The sequence below is a fragment of the Lemur catta genome, chromosome 24 (genome assembly GCF_020740605.2).
Source record: "Lemur catta isolate mLemCat1 chromosome 24, mLemCat1.pri, whole genome shotgun sequence".
In the NCBI taxonomy this organism is placed as follows: domain Eukaryota; kingdom Metazoa; phylum Chordata; class Mammalia; order Primates; family Lemuridae; genus Lemur; species Lemur catta.
The window spans coordinates 5,190,237-5,214,270 of record NC_059151.1 but is presented as its reverse complement, the minus strand read 5'-3'; the positions used below and the strand labels follow the sequence as shown (position 1 = coordinate 5,214,270).

Here is a 24,034-nt window from a genome sequence, read left to right as displayed (position 1 = left end):
CACACACACACACACACACACACACACACACTTTGTTCCTCAGCATTTCCATGGAGGTAAATCGTGTGTACATGAATCTAGCAGGTCCACCAAAATATGTATCATGAAATATCCAATTTGATGCAAGTTACAGGAAACCAAAAACCATACATGTTTAAATAATCGTGGTCTGAGGCACTAGGTGTCCTTGGTTACTCTTTGTCACTCTTCCAGCGCCTCTGTTTCCTTCCTTATGTGTTCAGCACATGTTCAATTTTAAAGGTTCTACAGTTCTGAGTGGGATTTACTCATGAACACATGCAAGAACCGTCCCTACTACCACGTCCGAAGAAACGCTCAGATGAGCTACTTTGGAAGGCTGAGGTGATGCCTCAGCAGGTAAGGCTCAAGTGCCAGACTCACAGGTCATTATTAGGAACCAACCAGAACTCCCAGCTGTGCTGCCATCTTCCCAGCTTGTAGGCTTTCCTGTCCCAGGACCCTCAAATACTATCCAATCCCACCCCTGATCTGGGGCTTCCCCTACTCCATTTTAAAGGGTGCAGACTGGTGGGGCAGTCATAGAAAAAAGCCATCTCCTCAAGGTTAAAAGTCTCTGACTGAAAACAGACCCCAAACTTCCACTACTGCTATGGCTGTTAGACAACTAAAAAAAAAAACAGACACATAAAAAATGCAAAAGAAAAGAAGTCCAGAAAGAGACCAACACATATAATGTTAATTGACATTTGACAAATTTGCAAAGGCAATTCAGTAGAGAAAGGATAGTGTTTTTTCAATAAGTGGTGCTGGACCAACACGACAACATATGCAAAACAAACAAACAAACAAAAAACCTCACACCTATACAAAAGTTAGTATGGATCATAGCCTAAATATGAAACCCAAAATTATAAAACTTCTAGAAGAGAATGTAGGTAAAAATCTTTATGCCCTTGAGTTTGGCAGAGATTTCTTAGACCTGACACCAATAGCACAATCCATAGAAGAAAAATTAGTAAGATGGACTTTGTCAAAATTTTAAAATTCTGCCTTTTGTAGACACTGTTACAAAAATGAAAAGACAAACCACATACTGAAAGGAAATATTTGCAAAATACATATCTCATATAGGTCTTGGATCCAGAACATATAAAGAACATTTAAAACTCAATAAGAAAGGGAAAAAACCCAATTTAGAAACTGGGGAAAAGATATAAACTGACATTTATCAAAGAAGATATAATGGTGGCACATAAATACGTTGGGAAATATTCAGTATCATTAACCATTAAGGATACCACTACACAGCTGTTACATTAGGAAAAAAAGAAACCTAACAATACCAAATGCAGGTGAAGATGTGGTGAAGACAACAGCAAATACCTTCACAACTGTAACTCTCATGCACTGTTGGTAGGAAAACAAAATTATATAGCCATGTTATAGTTTGAATGTCCCATCGAAATCTCCAAATGTTGAAGTGTGATTCCCCAATGTTGGAGGGGGGAGATGTTTGGGTCATGGGGGTGGATCCCTTACGAATGATTAATGCCCTCCCTGGGGCAGCAGTAAGTGAGTTCTTGCTCTTTTAGCTCCTGCGAGAGTTGGTTGTTAAAAAGAGCCTGGAACCTCACACCTCTTGCTCCCTCTCTGGCCGTCTGATCTCTGCAAATGCCGGCTCCCCTTCTCCTTCAGCCATGAGTGAAAATAGCTACAGACCCTCACCAGATGCCCAATCTTGAACCTTCTGGCCAGAACGGCAAGCTTAAAAAAATCTCTTTTCTGTAATACATCACCCAGCCTCAGATATTCCTTTATAGCATCACTAAATGGACTAAGACAAGCCACTTTGGAAAAGTGTCAGCTTCTTATAAGTTAAACATACAATTATTGTATGACTCAGTTATCCCACTGCAGGAGAAAAACATATATTCATACATAAACCTGTAAATGAATGATTATAGCGCAAAATGATCATAATCACGAAAAACTGGAAACAACAAAAATGGGAAGGTTACTCAATAATAAAAAGGAACAAGTTACTAATATACCCAACAACACAGATGAATCTCAAATGTATTATGCTAGTGAAAAAAGCCAAATTCAAAAGGCTACATTCTTATGATTCCATTTATATGACATTCTGTAAACACCAGAATTACTAAGACAGAAGAAAATAGATCCAAGGCTGGGAGTAGGGTAAGCCACGAGGGAATTCTGGGAGGTGATGTTATTGTCCTGTAACTTTTTTTTTTTTTTTTTTTTTTGAGACAGACTGTCACTCTGTTGCGCAGGCTAGAGTGCCGTGGCATCAGCCTAGATCACAGCAACCTCAAACTCATGGGCTCAAGCAATCCTTCTGCCTCAGCCTCCCGAGTAGCTGGGACTACACGCATGTGCCACCATGCCCGGCTAATTTTTAGTTGTCCAGATAATTTCTTTCTATTTTTTAGTAGAGACGGGGTCTCGCTCTTGCTCAGGCTGGTCTCGAACTCCTGACCTGGAGCAATCCTGCCGCCTCGACCTCCCAGAGTGCTAGGATTACAGGCATGAGCCACCGTGCCCGGCCCTGTTCTGTATCTTAATTACTATAGTGCTTCCAAAACTGTATTAGTTTGTGAAAGCACCCCAAAGGGGTAGATTTTACCGTATGTAAATTATACCTCAATAAACCAGACTTCAAAAATAGCTTAGCTTAACACTAAGTTTTAAGATCTGTTTAAGATCTGTTGAGAAGGGAACATAAAAATCTTGAATGAATGAGCACATTCTGGCTGTCTCAAGCAAGTTAATTTCATCAAATGGACTTAATTAAAATTTGGGGGCTTTTTGTTTTTAAGTCTGTCACAACTTCTATACAATAGGAATCAGAAGGCCTAGTTTCAGCCCTAATTCTGCCAGTTAAATGATACATGCAGTAACAAGCTATTTCACTTTATTTTTCTGCTTCTAAGTTTATTATCTATAAAATGGGGGAAAAAAATCCTAAATTCAAAGTGACTACAGCCGTCAAAAGACATCATATATGGAATACATGGGTGCAAGATGGACTATATATAGTGTCAGCCAACCAAATGTAGATACTATATAATATTACATCAGATTTAATCAGGGCCAAGACTGAAATTTCAGCCTTAATAAAATCCTGTCATTACAAATGGCAACAGAAAAGGGAAAAGGTAAATTCTCTGGAGCAGAATTAAAAGGAAAATAGACAAGAGGAATCACAGGCACATAAAAAAACCAGGATGTTTGCTAAATGGAAATACACTGGGCCTTTGGTCTTTTGTCAATTGTTACCTTCTTTGAGGAGGGGCCCAAAGATGGTATCCTCTAAGAGAGAATATTGCAGATAAATATCTTTGTATATTAACAAATGCAATAATTTTGTAAGAAACAATTAAAACCCTTAGCAAGTGCCTGCTATGTGCACTAAGTGTTTTGCACATTATGAACTCATTTAATAGTCACAAGACCCAAAAGATGGCCGACCGACTGTACTTGGGGAAGTTATTTGCTAAGATTCATATTCCCAAAGCTCCAGCAAGTCCCCAAATAGTGAAATGGAAACATTTAAATCAATAATGCTGCATTTGAAAGCCTTCCGCAGGAACCCCTTAGGATTGTCTCCCGTACCTAAAATTCGTGCCTAATCCTTCCTCAAGCAGCTCTCATTCTGGCTTAAGGAACAAAGGAACGAACTGAAGTGTCTAGTCGCTTTTCTATCAGGGAGCAGGAGTGCGCTGGTTTAGACCTTTGTTAACGATCTCATGCAAATCACAGATACCGAACTGCGGAGCGCCTCGGCTGTCCGCGCACGTGCGCGTGTGGGTCCCCGATGGAGAGCAGGCCAAAGCCACGCTTCGGCCGGAGTCAGAGCAGGGCCTGGCTCTGATCTGGCTCTCCTCCAGCTCTGTCCTTCCCACAGGCCAAAGATTCTGTAGAACCTTCTAGAACGCGTACCGGGATACCCCGAGCTCCGAGACCGCCTGCCCGAAGGGCTCCCAAACGGCGTCCGCGGCCGGTCGCGTGGAGGGACACCTTGCCGCGTGCCGCGGAGAGGGGACCTACCCCGCCGCGTACGTGGGACGGTCGCTGCGGCCACCGGGCGGACCGGCCGGTGCGGAGAGAGGCGCGCAAGCTGCTCGCTCGGCACACGTGCGCCCCGGGTCGCCAAGAGGGGGGAAGGGGGCCGGGACCCCGTGCTTCCACATCCTGGGGAGGCCCCTGGGGGAGTCTAAGAGGAGACCCAGGCCGGGCTGAGAGAGATGCAACGGCAGAGGTGCGGGCACAAGTCTAGGGGCCTGGGTGGCGGCGAGGAGCGCAGGGCACGCGCGCTGAGGCCACATACGCAGTTCCTAAGAAATTGCCGCAGGTCCCGTTAGCATCGCGGCCGCTCGGCGGGGGGAGGGGAGGCTGGCGAGCCCTGGCAACAGGGTATCCTAGAAACCGCGGGAAGGCAGGGTAGCAACCGGAAGGATCTGGTGCAGGATGAGCTCATGGCCGTCAGCTGAGCGCGGCAGCCAGTCCGCGGCCGGGCTCGACCGGGCGGGGGTGGCCGACGTCACCGCGGCTGCCGCATTTATCGGCCGCGCCCGCTTGCCGCATTCGCCAGATCCCTCTGGACCAGCTCGGGTGCAGGTCGCCTGCGGGAGCCAGCCGGACCTCTGCGGCATCTCTTCTGACATGGCCGACTCGGAGAACCAGCGCCCTGCGGAGCAGAGCCAGGCGGCGGCGGCGGCGGCAGCGGCGGCGGCGGCGGCAGCGGCGGCAGCGGCAGCAGCGACGGCGACAGCGGCGGCGGCGGCGGCGGCGGCGCCGGCGGCGGAGGAGGTGATGGCGCCGAGCACCTCGCGGGCTGCCGAGGCCGACGGCGCGGCCGCTCAGGCGCCCGGGGAGCCCCAGGGCGCCGCGGAGAACGCCGCACGCCCGAAGAACGACTTCATCGACAGCCTGCCCAACTCCGTGAAGTGCCGCGTCCTGGCGCTCAAGAAGCTGCAGAAGCGCTGCGACAAGATCGAAGCCAAGTTTGACAAGGAGTTCCAGGCCCTGGAGAGGAAGTACAACGACATCTACAAGCCGCTGCTCGCCAAGATCCAGGAGCTGACCGGCGAGATGGAGGACTGCGCGTGGACCATGGAGGCAGACGACGATGAGGACGACGACTTCGATGACGACGACTACGAGGACGAGGAGGACGGAGACGAGGAGCCACCAGAGGCGGGTTCCAAGCAGGCGGCCGCGGGGATGAAGGACGGCGGCGCCCGCGCCGAGATGCCCGACGACGCCAAGCAGTAAGAGGGGCGGGGGCCGAGGAGGAGGAAGCCGATCCAGAAAACCTGATGTTGTTATTTTTGTGTGTGTGTGAGTAGTGGTGGGCTTAAAAAAGGGGGGTTTTGACCAAAATGCAATGTGAATTTAGTCTGGCATTCCTAAAAATCGGTTAAATTGACGCTGTTAGAATCCTGGCCAGCCCGGTTCAAATTTGACTTTCGTTTTGAACTTAATCAGTGTATCAAAAGGTAGCGACGAAAACCAAATTAAACGTAAAAATTAATTTTTCGTGATCTCCTCTGGGAGGACTCGAACTGAGACTCAGAGAGGGTGTCAACAGATGTGAAATGAAGAACGTCACTTTGAAACCCGTCCACCAGGCAGCCATCACGCCACACCGGACACTTTCCCGATGCGTCACTCTTCAGTTGCTGCAGCCCTGTGACATTCCCCCGCGCGGAGAAGGCAGAGAGCAAGAAAAACGTCATCTTTTAAGACTTTGCTTTTGTAACCCGGACAGTTTACACTTGAGAGGAAAGGGACGAGGTCATTGAAAAAGACTGTGATGGAGATCATGACACTAATTGTTAATGAGGCCAGGGAAACTGCCATTTCATGTTCTGAAACATGTTGTGAATGTTTGAATTGAGAGAAACAATGTGGTTCCAGGGAGAGTGTAAAATCTGTATAATATCGTCAGCTTCTGTACTCATTAGTCCTAATCTCATGTTTATGTGTTTTCTTGGTGATGTTTTAAGTATTGCCTAGCATTTTAGAAGCATTAATTTACTTGAAGAGATGTAGAATGTAGCAAATTGCGTAAATTTAGCATGTGTATTCAGTGTTGCGTAGTTTGCGCCTTGTGAAGTCTTTGTCACGTAGCTTTTAGGGTATAGCTGTGAAAATCATCAGAACTCTTCATTGAAGCTAATATGTTTGGAAAAAATATATACTTGAAGGACTAATCCAAGTGTGTGCCCTTACCCCCAAGCTCAGAAGTAGAAAGGGTTTACGTTTGCTTGTATTAGCTGTGCCTTCATTATTTTGCTATGTAAATGTGACATATTAAATATAAAATGGTGCATAATTAATTTTTACTGATTGACGACAGACTGGCATACAGGAAGGATTTCTAGGAAGAACATTTAATGTAAAGCTTCTTTGTGGATTTTGAATTGTATGTGAGCCAGTGATCTGTAAAGAACATAAGCATAAAGTTGTTTACCACTGTGGTGTTAATAAAACAGTATTTTCAAAAATAAAAAAATGACTTGTTATTCTGACTACTCAAATCCCAGCTCCGCCTCCTATTAGTAATACACCTTGCGCATTTCAGCTAATATTCTTTGTGCTCAGTTTCTCCTCATCAATAAAAGGGAATAGTAATAATCCCTTCTTCACAGGTTATTATAAAGAACCAATGAATTAATATAATACACATAAAGCCCACAGAACAGCATCTGACACATATAAGTGCTGAATAATTTTCGGCTATTATTACATTAAAGAAAACGACACTATAAATTCATTTATTGGAAATTCAATCCCCTTCTCCCATTATAAAAGAAAATGGACATCATCATATCCCTATGTTTATGATTCTTTAATATAAGAGAAGAACGTGACCTTTAATGCACAAACACAGGAAATTCAATAAACTATCTTGCTTTGGGGTTTCTTCAATATAAAATCAGGTTTTGATTTCCTCCCAGAAAGGATAAAAAACTTTAATGTGACATAATGAATATACAAAAAAAAGCTATTTCAACCCTACATTTGGGCATTCTGAAGAAACAAAAATTTGTTAAAAACCAGACTACAAGAAATTTAAAAATCAGACGCCATTTTCTTCCATTTCCCTTAAGGGTTAAAATTACAAAGCAGCAAAATTATACTGCTGCTTTACTGCAGGGCATGGAAGGCAGCGCCCACCTGTTGCTAATGGCAACAGTTGAGTGCAATTAACCTTAAGGTAATGTTAATTTTCCTTATTGCCAGCCCAATCAAAAGAGAAAATCAAAATAACATTAAGTAAGAAGTTCTGATTATCTTAATCATATGATTGTCTTAGTAGAGAAAAAAACTAATAAAACTTAACATTCATTTGTCTCCAGGAATGAGAGTATCATTTAGTATTTTTCTAGTCCCAGTAAAAAGCAAGAATAATTCAAACACAAAGGGTATAATTGTTGAGAAAAATTTTTTGCAAGCATATGATTATTTACATATAGAGAGAACCCAAGAGAATCAACTGAAAAACTATTCAGATTTAATAAATTAGACTAGTTATTAGATAAATGCCCAAAACCCAATAATTATTTCTAGGTATTAATAATGATCAAAATACACAGGAAAGGCTCTTTTTCATGGTAGAAATAAAAATATGTATTAAAACCTCTAATAAATAATGTATATAACCTATATGAAAAGCAAAAACAAAGAAATGTAATAAAGGCTTTTGGATGGTAAGACTAAATATCACAAAAGTGTCAGGTTTTCCTGAATTAACTTTTAATTTATTACAATTCTAATCAAAACCCAAACTGGATCAGGAACCTATTTACCCTAATGTTATTCACCTGTAAGAATAGCTATGAAAACCTTCAGCAATTTGGAAACTGCAGATTTTTACCTCAAGACTACAGACTCAAAAAATTTCTTTTAATTAAAGAAAATATATTAAATATTTATCAGTTATTGGACAGGAGACGGCTTAGAGTGATATAAGACCAAAAGAAATAACAGACACGACAACATAAAATTAAAGAAATTATAAAGATTTAAAGACATACACTCTACATTCGCAAAAGCAAAAACAAACTGGGCGTAAAATCTACAATAAACATGGATGGCAAAGGGTTAATAATCCTAATATAATAAAGAGCTCATATAAATTGTGTGAAAATTATTTAGTCCTCATGGAGAAATACATAAAAGACATCAACAGACTATTTTAAAAAGAGGGAATACTACAAACACTGTCTGAAGCAGAAAGACACATTCCTGAAACTGCTGCACTGGGTGACCCGGGGCTCTAGAAAGTTCTGCAAACGAGCATTCCCAGCAGCGAGCTCTGGCCAGCAGTCTTTCTTCTGTCTACGATAAGGCTTTAGCTATGAGGTTTCTCAGCTACCAGGCAAACCACTGTGGGTCACTTCTCTAAAGACACAGGGATGTTTACGATGCTTTTCATAGTGTTAAGTGATTTCTACCATATCCTAACTGGGCTGGTCTTTACTCTGCTTCCCAGACTGCTTATTTGACAGGTCCTCGGGCAGCCATAAAATAAAATCTGCATGTTAAAATCTAGCAGGATACCCTCCCCTTCAAGACAGGTTAAACACTATCACTCATAAACCAATTTTAACCCATTATAGGCCAAAATTAGTCAGCAAAGCATAAAATAATTGGCAGAAAGAATGGCAGCATGCATTAGACACGCAACCAGCTCTGAGTATTATGCAGAAATCCACAGCGTGCCGATGCTTACCGTGCAAGCATGGCAGCTCTCCCTGAGGTTTACACTCAACACATACACACAGACACATTTAGACATGTATGCACGTACACAAACACTTTTTTTATTGGGGTAAAATTCACATAACAGCAAATTAACCATTTTAAAGGGAACAGTTCAGTGGCATTTTGTACATTCACAATGCTTTGTAACCACCACCTTCTATTTAATTCATTTTTTTAAACAAAATACTGTAGAGGTAAATAGCAGTAAAATGGATCAAGACTGTGTAGAATATGTAAAGTAGCCTACAGGTGACAGACATGCAGAATTATAAAAATGAGATTGTATTTATTAGTGTTTTTCAAAAGAGACGACACAGTGTTTGTAGGAATTTAGTGAAATGAGTACTACTCTCATATACTGATGATGATGTATAAGCTACTATAATTCATTAGCAAAATCAAGTCAGCAAAAATATCTACAATAGATTCAAAATGCTATACACTTTGATTTTATCCTTGTGACCTTATCATTGCTTATCATTAAACATCAATTTTAAAGGCAAAAATACCTTTAGCCAGAAAAGATGTTTGATATAGTCTTATGAAAAATGGTTGTGGGCCTGGCACAGTGGCTCACACCTGTAATCCTAGCACTCTGGGCGGCCGAGGCGGGAGGATCGCTCAAGGTCAGGAGATGAGCCTGAGCAAGAGCGAGACCCCGTCTCTAATAAAAATAGAAAGAAACTAGCCAAACAACTAAAAATAGAAAAAAAAATTAGCTGGGCATGGTGGTGCATGCCTGTGGTCCCAGCTACCCAAGAGGCTGAGGCAGGATTGCTTGAGCCCAGGAGTTTGAGGTTGCTGTGAGCTAGGCTGACGCCACGGCACTCACTCTAGCCCGGGGAACAGACTGAAACTCTGTCTCAAAAAAAAAAAAAAAAATGGTTGTGGAGGGGAAGAGAAAGAGAAATGAAAAAGAACATAGAAACAAGCCAAATATCAAAAAGTGAAGAAATGAAGATACACATTCACGCGGCAGACCACACAGCCATTATTAGGGGTATCCATGAAGGCTTTGTAACATTTTAAATATAAGCACCGTTTTCCCCTGAGTTTAAAAGTTCAGACATTCAATTTCATACATATACAGTATGTTTTGAACTATCCCAATTTTGTTTTGTTTTGTTTTGTTTTGTTTTTAAATTACATAGTCTGCCTGAAAGGAAAAACCACAAACTCCTCAAAGTCATTGTTCTTCCTGGGAGAAAGGGGAGTGGGAACCCCGGAGCCCCAGCCCTCGCACAGCTCCGACTCCAACAGCCTGGCTTTGAATCCTGCCTCTGCTTCTGAATCCTGGACTCCTAGCTGTGTAACCGTGAACAAGTGATTTATACCTCTCTGTGCCTCAGTTTCCTCGTCTGCAAAATGGACAGGCTTATATGTGAAGTACCTCACACAGTGCCTGGCAAGTGGTAAGTGCTCAAGAAGCGTTATTGGCATGTTAGTTATCTGCTGTTCCTTCAACAGCCCACTGTAAATACATGCAGATCTTAAACTCCACACCCCTCAACAGACCGTCCTGAAAGATCCACTGAAGTCTGTCAGCAGTCTTAACGTCAGTAGATTTTAAGGAGCTAAACCTTGCATGAATTTTATTCTCAGGTTCTCATTACGAATCTAGATGCCCTTTGGAGCACTTACCTTAAATCTGACATTTCTCACTGTGTGGTCCTTTTACTATTCTGTCTGTCTCTGCTTCTTTCCATCTTCCCGGGGGACAGCAACAGCATTTAATTTGATTGCATCAAACTGAACTAAATTTGGGGGAATCTAGAACAATACGTGGGTTTTTCATTAATGGAAATAACACCATGCTACCACCAGCTATGGCAAGATCTGGCTATGATGCGGCCACCAATAATCAGCCACAGATATTTCTTTACCTGGATTCTTTGCAACCCATTTGACTGGGTAACTCTGATCCAAGGATAGAAAGCAATTTTAAAACGAAATGGAATGGAATAAGTTATGTAGATGGAATTGGTATCCCTCTGGCATTTTCCTGTAGGGCAGCCCTGACAGCAGATATCTTACTGGTAACAAAAACAGCTTCAATGCCAGCAATATCTGTGCATACGACCGCCTATGCTAAAAATCTAGCAGGTACTATTCTTGTGGTTCATTCATTTCATTTTCTTAGTCATATAATATAGGACTGTCAATGATGAGATTATGGCCATATAGCCAAGGAAATAATAACTGTAATGATTACTCTTTTACAACTTCATACAACCTTTCTTACCAGGATTTTAATGTACTTTGTTGATAAGATTTCTATTTTGTGCACCATAAAAGGAAAAGAAAAAAAAATTCACTCATGTCTTTTTCTGGTTGTCCCTAACCACCACAGCAATATTAAGTAGAGTGGCAGTAACCACATTAGGTTGTTGGAAGCTGTCCAATAACTGCACGTTTGTGTCCCCCACAAAACTCCTATGTTGAAACTCTACCCATGATGTGACAGTGCTAAGAGGCGGAGCCCTCATGAATGGGATTAGTGCCCTTATATGAGTCATAAGAGGGCTTGCTTCCCGTCACTGCTCTCCACCATTGGAGGACACAACAAGTTGGTGGCCTGCAACCTGGAAGAAGGTCCTAACCAGAACCTGACCATGCTGGCAGCCTGACCTTGGACTTGCAGACTCCAGAACCACGAGAAAACATTTCTGTTGTTTATAAGCCACTCAGTCTAAGGTACTTTGTGATAGTTACCCGAGTGAAGATACACAGGTAACTGTGACAGCAACAGGCTCTCCTGGCTGACACTGAGTGACACAGACACACACAGCAACGCCTAATGAGTGCTAGTGACTCTTCAACGCCAAATCTTAAATTTCCGCCTAACGCTGAAGCTGTTCCATACTTTACTCTCAAACACAGCATATTGGCAATCAACATGGGAACCCCCTCTCTGCCTGGCAGTACGTAAAACAGCAGCACTCTCTTGTACAAAAGAGTTAAAAAAAAAAAAAAAAGCCACACAACGTTTGAAGCTATTCCTTAGAAAGCCACAGTAACAGAAATAAATGGAGTTTTATAACACAAATAAAATAATAATGTGGATCCCTTTCTTATTGTGCTCTTGGGGTGATATATTCTCTTTCTTGTAAAGAACCTGTGTGTCATCAGACCATCCTTAGGGTAAATGCTTTGAAGGAGCAGCACTGAAGTCAAAGGGAGGCAAATAATCGAAAAGTTAAGAGAAAAGGGGTCTCGTGCCTTCTAGACAAGCACATGCAGCCCTTACGGGGCCAATGATCCCTGATTCCAGAACCACTCGTGGAGTTGAGCAATGTCCATAAGCACGTATGTACCAGCAACAGGTAGAAATAGAAGGAAAAAAAGATGATGAAGGGAAAAAGTGTGCCGTGGACCTACTTCTACCATGCAACTCCTCTGCTTACAAGCTGACAATGGCTTTTTGTTACCTATTTCTCAGCATAATTTTCAAAGTCCCCTACAATTTAATCCCCCTGCTAAGCTAATGTGGGTTGTCCAAACAAAATTTTTTCCAGCAAAGCCTCGTTCCAACATACATGTCCCACCCACTCACCGTGCTCTGCCTGAAACAGCAACTCAGATTACTCTCTCCCTTTACAGAGCATTGTTCATTTTTATGTCCTCCTCTCTACTTCCTAGTACCCAAATCTTAGAAGGCTTCCAAACCTAGCTCTATTCCATATCTGTCCTCACAGACGTATCTGTCCAAACTGATTTTTTCTGAATGCCTTCATATTTAACCACTCAATTTAGTCTTCATAGTTCATTTATGGTTGCATATGAGAACAGCTTATCACCCTAAACAAACTGTGTTGTATTTCAGTAATCCTGCACAGTTTGTCTCGCAACTGTTGAGTCAATTCAATTGTTGATTCAAAGAAATGTCTGTTGAGTAAACAGAAAGATAGTGAGAGGGAGAGGGAGAGAGAAGCAGAGAGAAAGACAGAAAAACTCAGACTCAGAGACAGAGCAAAAAAGACAAAAAAAGTATGCTGAAGTAATCTGATGAAGATAAAAAAATGAGTTATAAATCCCAACATCTGCATCAATTGCAGATTATGTCACAAATTGCCTAAGTCTGTGCTAGATCACCCATTTCCCCTGCCAGTGTATGAAACACACAGAACACTAAGACATAACTGAAATGCTCGCCTTCCTCAGGCTGTTCCCTTCTAACAAACGATGCACACATTATCTTTTGTGAAACCTCACGCAAAACCTGATGCTTTGAAAGATGAAAGGCTATAAGCACACGGAGATATACACATGCATATACTATCTTATAAAGCAATGACCAAAATCAAAAGGGAAGAGACATCATCTGAGCCAACAAATCTGCCTTTATGATCTGCCATAAACGTATCAATTCTAAAACCATTATTAGACTGTATGGAATAATAAGTCTGTTCCTACTGAGAAAAAAGTCCTGAAAATAAATTATTTGCCATTAACAAAAGTTATATAAAGAAAACTGCTTTTAGCTCCAAGAGATTCTTATCAAGTATGATTTTTGTTTTTGTTTTGAGACAGGGTCTCACTCTGTTGCCCAGGCTAGAATGCAGTGGCATCATCATAGCTCACAGCAACCTCAAACTCCTGGGCTCAAGGGATACCTCCTGCCTCAGCCTCCCAAGTAACTGGGACTACAGACGCACACCACCACACCCAGCTAATTTTTCTATTTTTGTTGAGACAGGGTCTCACTCTTGCTCAGGCTGGTTTTGAACTCCTGGCCTCAAGCAATTCTCCTGCCTCGGCCTCCCAAAGTGCTAGGATTACAGGCATGAACCACCACACCTGGCCTCAAATATGGGTTTTGACTGAAACATCTTACTGGAGTGAAATAAGACTAGCCTCTATACTAGGTTTCTAGAGCCAAGATAATTTCATCGTCTGAAGCCATTTTTGTGGAATGTTCCACGGCTTCTCCATCATTTCACTTAACTCTGATACTGCAGCTCACACACTCTCCCCAAAGCTGAGGCTTCCTGGATAGTCCAGAAGGTTTACATGACAAAAATGGCTTCTATGTGTTTTTAAAATGTCAAAGGATGAAAGAAGTCTGCCAGGTTTTCTATCATTCCCATTTTCAAAAGGGAAGATTTATGGAAGGAAACTAAGACAGATCATTTGAGTAGAGTGAATTTCACAGGATCTCTGATTGCATCTTTGCAACTACTTAGACGAAAACATCAACTGAAGCCCAGAGTGAGTTAGTTTTATTTCATTTCCCTGCATGATTACAAACAGGACCTAGTTTCTCCACATTTGTAAATTTTTGAAATCTTGCTTTCTTCCATAAAGACCTCCTTCCTCCCAATTGGAGACAGTCATTCTCTCATCTTTTCCCACCCCTTGCTCTTTCTTTAACCCAAGAAGCTTCACTCTAGGCTATGTGCTGATGATGCTCAAATCCTCATCTAAAGAGTCCACATTTTATTTTAATTTCTATAGTTTTTATAAAAATGTACAATTTCCTTGTCCTTGTTTTTTCACTTATTTCACCACTTCTTTCTTTGTGGTTATCACTGTAAAACAACCTCAAAGTCACCAGTGATTGAGGTTGGCATAGTAATTAAACAAATAAGATATGCATATAAAACTTTCCTACTGAGAAATTTTCTGCTCTAAACATAGTTACCTAGATAGCGCACAGACAACACATTCAAAATGGAACTTTTCCCTCTCAACCTGCTTTATAGACAGTTTCCTATTAGTCAATTTGAGTTAGAAACCTCAGCATTGTTATCAACACGTGGCTCTCTCACACCATCCACGTCTGATCAGACACTAGCTCCTGCTGATTCTAGAACCTACACACAACCAACTTCGTACTCCCACTACCTTCCTTCTGGCCCGCATATTTCTATACGGCCACCAGAGTTATCTTTCCAAAAGAGATCAATCCGGGTCCCACTCAAGGGCCTGGTTACCTCCACTCTGACACTACTGCGCCCACCCTTCACCCACGTTCTGGTCCTCACCCCAAAAGTACTCAACACTCGCTGTCACGTGTCAGACCTCGTTCTGTGGCACTTGGGCTTGTAACCGCCATCACACATCCCATAATCTACTGCCATCGTGTATGTATACTGATCCTTCTCAGCCAATGCTGAGTTCTCCAGGACAGAAGTTATTCCTCCCCTAGTCTCAGCAACATGCCTGGCACACAGTAGGCCCCCAGCGTTTATAAAATGAGTTACTTTACATGCAGATTACCATAATTCAATACAAAAGGAAACAAAATTGAATATCTTCTCTAAAGAGATAACTCAAACTGTGAATTGTCCTGAAAAATCAGATATGCTTCAATTAATTTTCATGAGACAGCAATAATATAAAATCCATATTACAAATTCTTCAGCCATAAAATAACAGTAATAGTAAGCAGCTTCATAACATTCATTTATTCAACACATATTTTCTGAGCATTTTTGGGCCGGGCATGCTGCTAAATACTAGAAACCCTGTGCTAGATGCTGTGAGTTCACTCACTCCAAAATATTTTCCTATAGATTACCACACTTCATTCTCACAACCACCCCATGAAGTAGAGAAGGCAGTTATTATAATCCTCACTTTACTGACGGGAAACCTGAGATCAAACGGTTCATGTGACTTTCTCAGGGTCAAAGTCAGTAAGATGTAGATCTAGAACTAAAACAGTTATCTCCTGAATCCAGGGGATTGCTCTATTATTAAAAATTCTTTAAAATCTGCAAATTCTTGCTCTATCACCCTTACGTCCTCTGCAGAAGGGATTAAAATGTAATTTTAATCCCGGTCTTAAAAGTCAAACTGCCAAAAAAATGGAGTAGCAATGTCTGCAACAGTCCCGGCCAGGACTAACCTGTTGTCCTTGCACACGGTGACTTTGTCTCCCCCGGGTATCAGCTTCTTCTGTTCCACCACGCCGTAGCTTTCCCGGCAGATCTGTATTTAAGGTGGAAAAAAGAAAGGTTTCGATTTTTGTTTACCACTTATCTTTCTAGCACCCAAATGACCGAGAGGCTTTAGGAACAAATAACAGCTTCATGACTATTTATTATTAGAGAAAATACTTGGAAGAAGAATGAGAACCTGAGTCATAAAACAACAGCATCTTAAAAAACATCTTTTAAGATACAAATTGCCAATAAATGCCATCAAGGAGAAAATGACATAAACTCTAGAAAAGAAATATGTACATGTCAGGAGGAGAGAAGCATTAATCCTAATGCTTCAGTAATTTTCCTAAATACATGGATTAATCATTCATTCATTTATTCAACACACTTACTGAACTCCTATAACACTCAGGACACTATGACTAAATAACCTGATTCAGAGAATTCCCTGACGTGGTTCTTTGATTTGGAGAACTAATGTTAATTATGACTTGTAAGTTAAGACAAAAGAGACAGCCACAATTATAAGTAAACTGTGGAAATTCTTACCGTGAAGTTGAGGCAGAAAGTGTCCTCAACATCTTCCCCGGGGTAATCTAAAAGCTCTTGAAGACTCCTGATCGTAGAACAACAGAAGAGGAAAAGAGGCAAATCAGTCACTGCAATAGTGTTTTTACTTCAGTTACACGTACAGATTGTTTGCAAGGAAAAATTATAAAAGAAGATTCTAGAATGAACATAAACCCAGACTGACAGAAAACCATGTACCTAAACCTTGAGGAAGAGAATTATGGCAATAGACCTGCAGGACATTCATGAATTGTTCTTTTTTCCTATTGACAAATCTTACTGGATTTACGAAGAAATTCAGATGGGTTTTATATCTGACACACTGTATCCTCGTAACCCTTATAGTGCTTAGAAGTATCTATGAGAAGATGGTCCTGCGGCGGCCCTACAGACTGGCTTCATTGGCTTATGCATTGTAAAAGAATCCTTCCATCATTAAAAAAAGGCCACATTTCGAAATCTTAATGGCTTAGTCGTTAATGCACTAAAGAACTCTGAAAAAATGTACTTTTAAAAGAATATGTTTATGTCAACCCAAATCATATCCTAGCTCTCAAGGGAATAAATTCTTATAACTGGACCTCACTCACATTTTCTTCTTTAGTGAGCTCCAGTCTTGCAATTCCATCAAGAGTTGCCCAGGAAGAAAATTCCCAGTGCGGAATTTAAATCTGCTACCAGTTGATCAGCCAAAACCATTACTTGAAATACGTAATTCTCAGCCAGGCTAGCAGAGCAAACAGCACACACTTTGGCAGCTCTCCAGCCTTGCCTTTCCGTTACCAAAAAATTAACACTGCCTAACTCTCCCTCTGCCATTTCTGCATATTCCTCCTAAGTTTTCTCTTCCTCTCTCTGTGCCCCCAGCCCTCACATCCTTTATGGTTTCTCAGTGCTGGTGTCCTGCATGAGGGGTGTGATGGTCTCATTTCCAGAGAGTGCCTTGGAGACCACCCCTCTTCTAACTCCACCCTAAAATCGGTATCCCTTCTCCATAAAAACATGTTCCCTCCTGCTAAAGCTGTCTTTTTATATACTTGGTCCACTCCTAGGAATTGCTTCTCACTTTCAAGACAAGTGAAAACTTATGTCTACACAAAACCTTGTGCACAAATGTTCACAACAGCATTATTCGTAACAGCCAAAAAAGTGGAAAGCAACCCAAAAGTCTATCAACTGACGAATGGGTAAGCAAAACGTGGCATATTCATATAATGGAATATTACTTGGAAATTAAAAAAATATAGTTGGCACTCCATATACGCATGTTCCACATCCGCAGATTTAACCAAAAACCTACTGAAAATACCGTTATTTGTGAGGAGGTTGATGAATGGGCACAAATACAGAGTTTGATAGAAGAAATAAGAGCTAGTGTTTGATAGATCAGTAGAGTGACTACAGTTTACAATAATCTATTATATGTTTCAAAATAGCTAGAAGAGAGTAACTCTAATGTTTCTAACATAAAGACAAATATTTAAGGTTATGAATATCCCAATTACATTGATTTGATCTTTATAAATTACATGAATGTATTAAACTATCACATGTACTCCAAAAATATGTATATCTATGTATCGATAAATTTTAAATTTTTTTAAAAAGAAAATACAGTATTTGCAGGACGCAAAACCCACAGATACGGAGGCCAACTTTCATGTCCACAGGTTCTTGCAGGGCCACTGTGGGACTTGAGCAGCCAGAGACTCTGATGGATTTGGGGGCGGGGTGGGTCCTGGAACCAACCCCTTGTGGATACCGAGGGATGACCGTGCTGACATGTGCCACAACATGGATGAACCTTGAAAACATGCCAAGGAAAAGACGCCAAACACAAAGGACTGTATGTTATATGATTCCACTTATATAAAATATCCAGAACAGGCAAATCTACAGGGCAGAAAGTAGATTAGTGGTTGCCTCGGGCTGACAGATGAAGAGATTGGGGATGACAACAAAGGAGTGCCAGGTTCTTTTTCAGGGGAATGAAAATATTCTAAATTTGACTGTGATGGTGGTCATACAACTCTATGAATACGTTGAATTGTATACTTTAAATATGTGGTCCCCAACCCCTGACCATGGACCAGTACCGGTCTGTGGCCTGTTAGGGACTTGGGCCACCGTGCCCTGCCCCTCTGTCCGTGAAAAAACTGTCTTCCATGAAACTTAGGGACTGGGGGCCCCACACAGCGGGAAATGAGCGGCGGTAGAGCTTCCTCTGCATTTACAGCCACTCCCCATCGCTAGCAACACCACCTGAGCTCCGTCTTCCCCTTGTTGGTGGAAAAACCGTCTTCCAAGAAACCAGTCCCTGGTGCAGAAAAGGTTGGGGACCACTGCTTTAAATGAATGGCTTGTGTGGCATGTGAATTACGTATCAATAAACTTTTTAGAAGGTCCCCCTTTTCAATCCTCTCTCCCCCTGTTATCTCTGGACCATGACAAGCTTCAATGTCCTTGTTTTTTTGTTCAGGACAGGAAATCAGAGATGATTTTGTATTCCTGGGCAGTTACTGTATTTCTTTTTTCCCCTCTGCCCTTACAGTGACATAGGCAATGCTTCAAGCAAGCAGCTGTGTAGCTACTTCTTAAGACAAAACATATGCAATGGAGTCTAACCATACAATTCAAGAAACTCAAACTTGTACATATGGTATTTTCCACCTTTAATCCTGGTGCCAAACAGCCAGAACAGTTCCACCCACACCAACTGCCTGTCTTTTAGCTTTGTACCTTCCTTCCGTGGGTGATAGCTCCTTCAAGTCTTCCAAGCCAGGCTTCACGTTCAGTAACTTCTTGTAGAGAGCCAGCGGGAAGTGGAGATCAACCACAGTGGAATTGTAGATAGCTAGGCCACAGGTTATGCCGATCAAGTGAAACCAGTTGTGCTCTACAAAACACTTTTTAGGACACACACAAATGTGTTAAAAAGAAATGCAGTGTTTGTGGTCCTCAAAACATTCTACCCTTTACCTCAAGATATTTTCAATATAAAAAAATAGTTTTTTATATTGGTCTCGTTAATATTTAGTTACCTTCTGAAGCAGAGCAACACCCCTGACAAAGGTTCATTTCCCCCAAAGATGCAGTGTAGACAGAGTGAAGCATTTACTGCTCACCTAGTGACATGGGGAACAGCCACAGTCATCCAGAGCAAGGCTGTCCTTTGGCCATGATGGAAAAATTCTATTCTGTGCCACTTCTTACGGTAGCCAAGGCTACCCTGGGTCTACTGAGCACTAGAAATTGGCTAGTACAACTGAGCAAATGAATCCTTCATACTATTTAACTAAATAAAATTTAAATAGCCACAGGTCCCTAGTGGCTACCTTTTGGAACAGTGCAGCTCTAGGGAGAAAACTCTGATGGAAAAAAATCTAAATTATACTCGGATTAAAATCAGAATGTCTTTTATAACTTAGCTCTCCTACTGAATTTTCAAAAATAAAGTGTGTGCATCTCTGTGTGTGTGCACTCATACACATACTGTCACTGCTGTTAAAATAAGACATATCTGATTACTGAATTTTCAATTCCATAAAGCTGATTTCTTTATCGTACTGTGCTCCTTTTTACCCTTCGTGGATGACCCAGACCTGCTCTGTTAGAAATGGAAACAGGGCTGATGGCTGACAAAATGCACTATGAGGTCTTGGCAATAGATATCAACGAAGACTGGATACATCACTTAGATATTTTAAATTATTATCTTTGTTATGCTTCCCTCTGCAAAGTCAGATGTCAGGGGACTGGTCTGACAACAAAAAGAAAATTTAATTCAATCCACGTGTTTAATTGTGACACCACTAACTTACTGTATCTGAAAACCACAAGAGATTTGAATCTTGATAGTAGGTAAACATTCCATAGATGGGATTCAAAAGTTCTTTTAACAGCAAAAGAAAGAATTCCTTTGTAACACCGCCAGCATCCACTGCTTCTTCACCATCAAAGATTACCTTAAAATAATGGAATAGAATTAAACTTCAGGGAACTCTATAGCAAGTTTTATCTTTTTTTTTTTTTTTTTTTAGCAGATTCTTTTCTAAACTCAGGACAAAGGAAGGCAGACATCATAGAGAATATACAATGACAGAATGAAAACTACAAGGTGAATCTGTTGATTTTTGTTGGTAGCATACATTTTTAATGAGATACATACAATTTTTACTAGGGGCTTCAAAGGAAGCCAGAAGTTTACCATATGTCCACAAAAAGTCTACCATCTCTTTAAGGGCAGGAAGGCAAATATAAAAACAAGCAAACAGAAAATACATTTTATTTTCAAAGTGCAAATATAAAACGAGAAGAAAATGTTCTGGCACATAGAGAAAGGCAATCATTAACTTGAGTAAAGAACACTTTTTGGAAGAAATCACTCTCAACAGGGTTCTTAAGTAACTGACGCAGGTGGAAGGGAGGAGGGCATTCTAATCACACAGAGACACAGGCTCGGCGTGGGGGGCTGTCAGTGGGCATGCTGGACCCATGATGGTCGCCAAGAGTAACAACTTCAGCAAACCAACAAACGATGCTGAGTTGCCTATATGCCAGCAATTAATTTCAGCACAGCCTTATGCATACAAATTACTATAATTACCTTTACTTTACAGCTAATGGCTCAGGCACAAAGCGAAAAACAGCATTTTAGAAAGCTGGTACCTGTGGCTGTGTTCACAGTTGCCTAGAGCAGAACAAGAGTAAAGGTGGGGGCAGAAACCAGGACTTTGATCATCTAGATGCCTGCAGAAGGCTCTATCCGGACATGCTGCAAAGCAAAAACTGCCTCATCTGAATTACTGATTGAAAACAGTCCGCAAAAAGAAAAGCAGTATCAAAAATATAACCCAGAAGCTCTAGTGAGAACAACCGGGCAGACTGATGTGATGGATGCTACTCATGAGAAATTCTGGAGAGGGTGACAATAACATGATCAGTTCAGTTTCTTGCCTATAATTTATGTTTCTCAAACTGGAGCTTCTAACAGGATTGGAAATAGAGATATGAAAGTGTCACCTGAAGGAAAGATCAATGACTTTCAATAATTTCAAATAATTCACTTAATAATTTGTAGAATACCTTCTGTGTACCAAGCACTGTGCCAAGCCCTGGGAATACAGTAAGTGGTAACACAAACATGGTCTGTGGGAAGAGACAATTTCTTAATTTAAAAATTTTAGGGTGCTAAGCGTGCCAACCATAACAGGCCAATAGTTTCCCAGATGATTTTTACTACCTTTCCATGTCCTTGTTTTACCTTCTTTCTCTTAAATCTTGCATATCCAAAATCTTCCTAGATGATAGCTTAATAGTTGTAACTTTGAAGCCTGAAGCTTTAGTTTTTGCAGATGTTTGCTTGTTTTTGATAGGGCTGTAGCGGGTACACCAGAGACAGCAGAAGCAGATAAAGAAAGCACTATAATCCCTCAAATTATCCACTGGCATTTTTATCTGATGTGGCGCTGAGATGTTCTGGCTCATGATTTGACAGAAGGAGGTGACTAAATTCTTGTAAAACGAACGAAAGAAATAATGAATGGCTGCACTCCACAATTGCAAGAAGATCTTTGCTGCTTTATCGATACTGTTTAACAGAAACCTACACAGGTATTTAGAGGAATATACTGGAGAAGCTCACTTTGAGAGGCTTTTTCAGATCGATATCAGAATGAATGCTCAGCTCCCTGAGGGCATCTCCGACAAGGTTGTTCCTGCGGACGTGAAGGACCAGGAAGGGGCTTCTGGCCAGCAGAGGCTCCAGGGTGAGAAGCATGAAGACGTTCTGCAGGTTGGCTCCGTTGACTGCCACCTGCAACAGCACAGCCGAGAACACGGTTACTCAGAGCACACCTGGGAGAGGGGGAAGTAAGCAACTAACTGCGCCTTGGGACCTGGATGGACGGTGACTTCATCTCCATTTTGTCCTTTTCTTCCCCCCCTCTTAACTTTCATGGATTTTCTAAGTGACTTATGTTTACACAGCACACAAGTCTATCTAATCTGGACTCAAAGAGATTAACTGAAACAGTTTATGAGTCATGTGCTCCATAACCAGGTCCAGGAAAGGGACTTAGACTAGCTAAGACTAAAATAACACCATACTGGAAGAAACACGAGAGAGTAAAAACCACGGCTTCCAAAATGGCAGGAAAAGAAATCTAATAACCACTTGTTAAAGGGCTTTTGTTCTTTAAAAAATGTCCATTTCTCTGGAAAACCTTTAAATTATCAATATCATGGATATATCAGTATGAAAACAGACATATACATATAGACAGATGCAGACAGAGCTGAAGAGAGACAGACTTTGAAAGACAGAGGGAGGGAGAGAGGGAGGGATGGAGAGAGAAACAGATAAATGAAGTTGTATATCCACCAACAGTAGGAATTCGTAGATTTAGATTGCCAATCCACAAATGTCTCCGCGGCTTATCAAAATCAATTATACTTTATAATAAAAAGTGTATTTTAAATAATTATTAAATAAATCTCTATAACTTAAGTTTTTATTCAATAAAGAACTACAAGCTCCATTTAATTCTCTCTCTTTCATAGAGAAAGACCATGGCCCCACATATCAGATTCAGCCTGCTGCCCGTTTTTGCACGGCTCTTGGCTTTAACAATGGTTTTTTACATTTTTAAATGGCTGGAAGAAATTGAAGGAAGAATATTTCATCATATGTAAAAATCATATAAAATTCATATTTCACTGTACATAAATACAGTTTTATTGGACTACTGCCATGTTCAGTCATTTACGTATTGTCTATTACTGCTTTTGTGGTATGACAGAGTCGAACGGTTGCAACAGAGACCATTCGGTCCACAAGTGTAAAATATTTACTAAGTGGCCCTTTGCAGAAAATGGTTGCCAACCCCTGATCTATACAAATGGGCACTCACGTATGTGTGTTATATTCGATAAAAAATTATTGAGAAAATTTAGAATAGTTCTGAGAGTTATAATGGGATATCACCCAAATGTTTTCTCCTACTAAGAAAAATTACAACTGAATGTATAAGGACGAGGGAAACACAGTAAGAAAAGGAAATAATTCTTAAAATGGGATACCTGCATCTGTAGTTCAGCGTCGGTCTGTAACATTTTGGTCTTGGCTTGGGCATCAAAGATGAACGGGTAGGAGCAAAGGGTTACAGCGTCCTAAAAGAAAACATGTTATTGGCAGTAGTTTAGTACTCCACAGAGAATACTGCTAGGAAAATATATAAGCAAATTCAAAAAGGATCATTTACCTGTATTATAGATGGTCTAGCCTTCTGTGTAAAGAGAAATAAAAAGTCTCTTACTTTGATTGTAAAACCTGAATTTCAACTCCCCAAAAGGTAAAATGTAAATAACACAGGTAGCATATGTGACTACGTGTCATGGGACTAACATCATCTGAATGGCTAAATTTTGAAGGATGGAATATAACAGATGTTTAGATAGACACAGACTGAGGGAAAAAGAACAAAGACAACTTAAAAAAAAAATTCTTAAAGGACCTTTAAAGGCCATGTCACGAACTGTCCATAATTCACAGCATTAATAGAATTCTTTTTACAAGAAATCTAATTCCAAATCAGAAGCTTTACAACCTTGACTTCAGAGGTTAATTTTGTTGGGTAAAATGGATAATGCAAGTTACATTTGATGTGTTAAATGACGCTGCGTCTTCACTCACATACATGTGCACGCGCACACAGTTTGCTACTACTAGGAGAAACCAAGTATTTAGGAAGAATCGAGTGCTTCCAAACAGCACTTTGTATGGTATACTTAGACCAGCG

At 41.0% G+C, this 24,034-nt stretch overlaps 2 protein-coding genes across 5 annotated transcripts in view; one reads left to right on the top strand and one right to left on the bottom strand.

Annotated features, from left to right (window-relative positions):
• Positions 1–24,034, bottom strand: part of HERC3 (HECT and RLD domain containing E3 ubiquitin protein ligase 3) — a 113,151-nt gene that overhangs the window by 21,097 nt on the left and 68,020 nt on the right. For 2 of the 4 annotated variants that reach the window (XM_045536816.1, XM_045536819.1), the window contains 7 exons: positions 23,498–23,521; positions 23,316–23,405; positions 21,880–22,050; positions 20,057–20,200; positions 18,975–19,141; positions 16,215–16,281; positions 15,629–15,711 (listed from right to left, as the gene is read on the bottom strand). In XM_045536816.1, coding sequence (XP_045392772.1) covers positions 15,629–15,711; positions 16,215–16,281; positions 18,975–19,141; positions 20,057–20,200; positions 21,880–22,050; positions 23,316–23,405; positions 23,498–23,521 — 746 coding nt within the window. The remainder of the gene's footprint in view (positions 1–15,628; positions 15,712–16,214; positions 16,282–18,974; positions 19,142–20,056; positions 20,201–21,879; positions 22,051–23,315; positions 23,406–23,497; positions 23,522–24,034) is intronic. The other 2 variants (XM_045536817.1, XM_045536818.1) reach the window with 2 other exon arrangements.
• NAP1L5 (nucleosome assembly protein 1 like 5) lies at positions 4,614–6,515 on the top strand. The gene is made up of 2 exons (XM_045536830.1): positions 4,614–4,740; positions 4,813–6,515. The coding sequence occupies exons 1-2, from the start codon at positions 4,669–4,671 to the stop codon at positions 5,278–5,280; spliced, it is 540 nt and encodes a 179-aa protein (XP_045392786.1). The 5' UTR covers positions 4,614–4,668; the 3' UTR covers positions 5,281–6,515.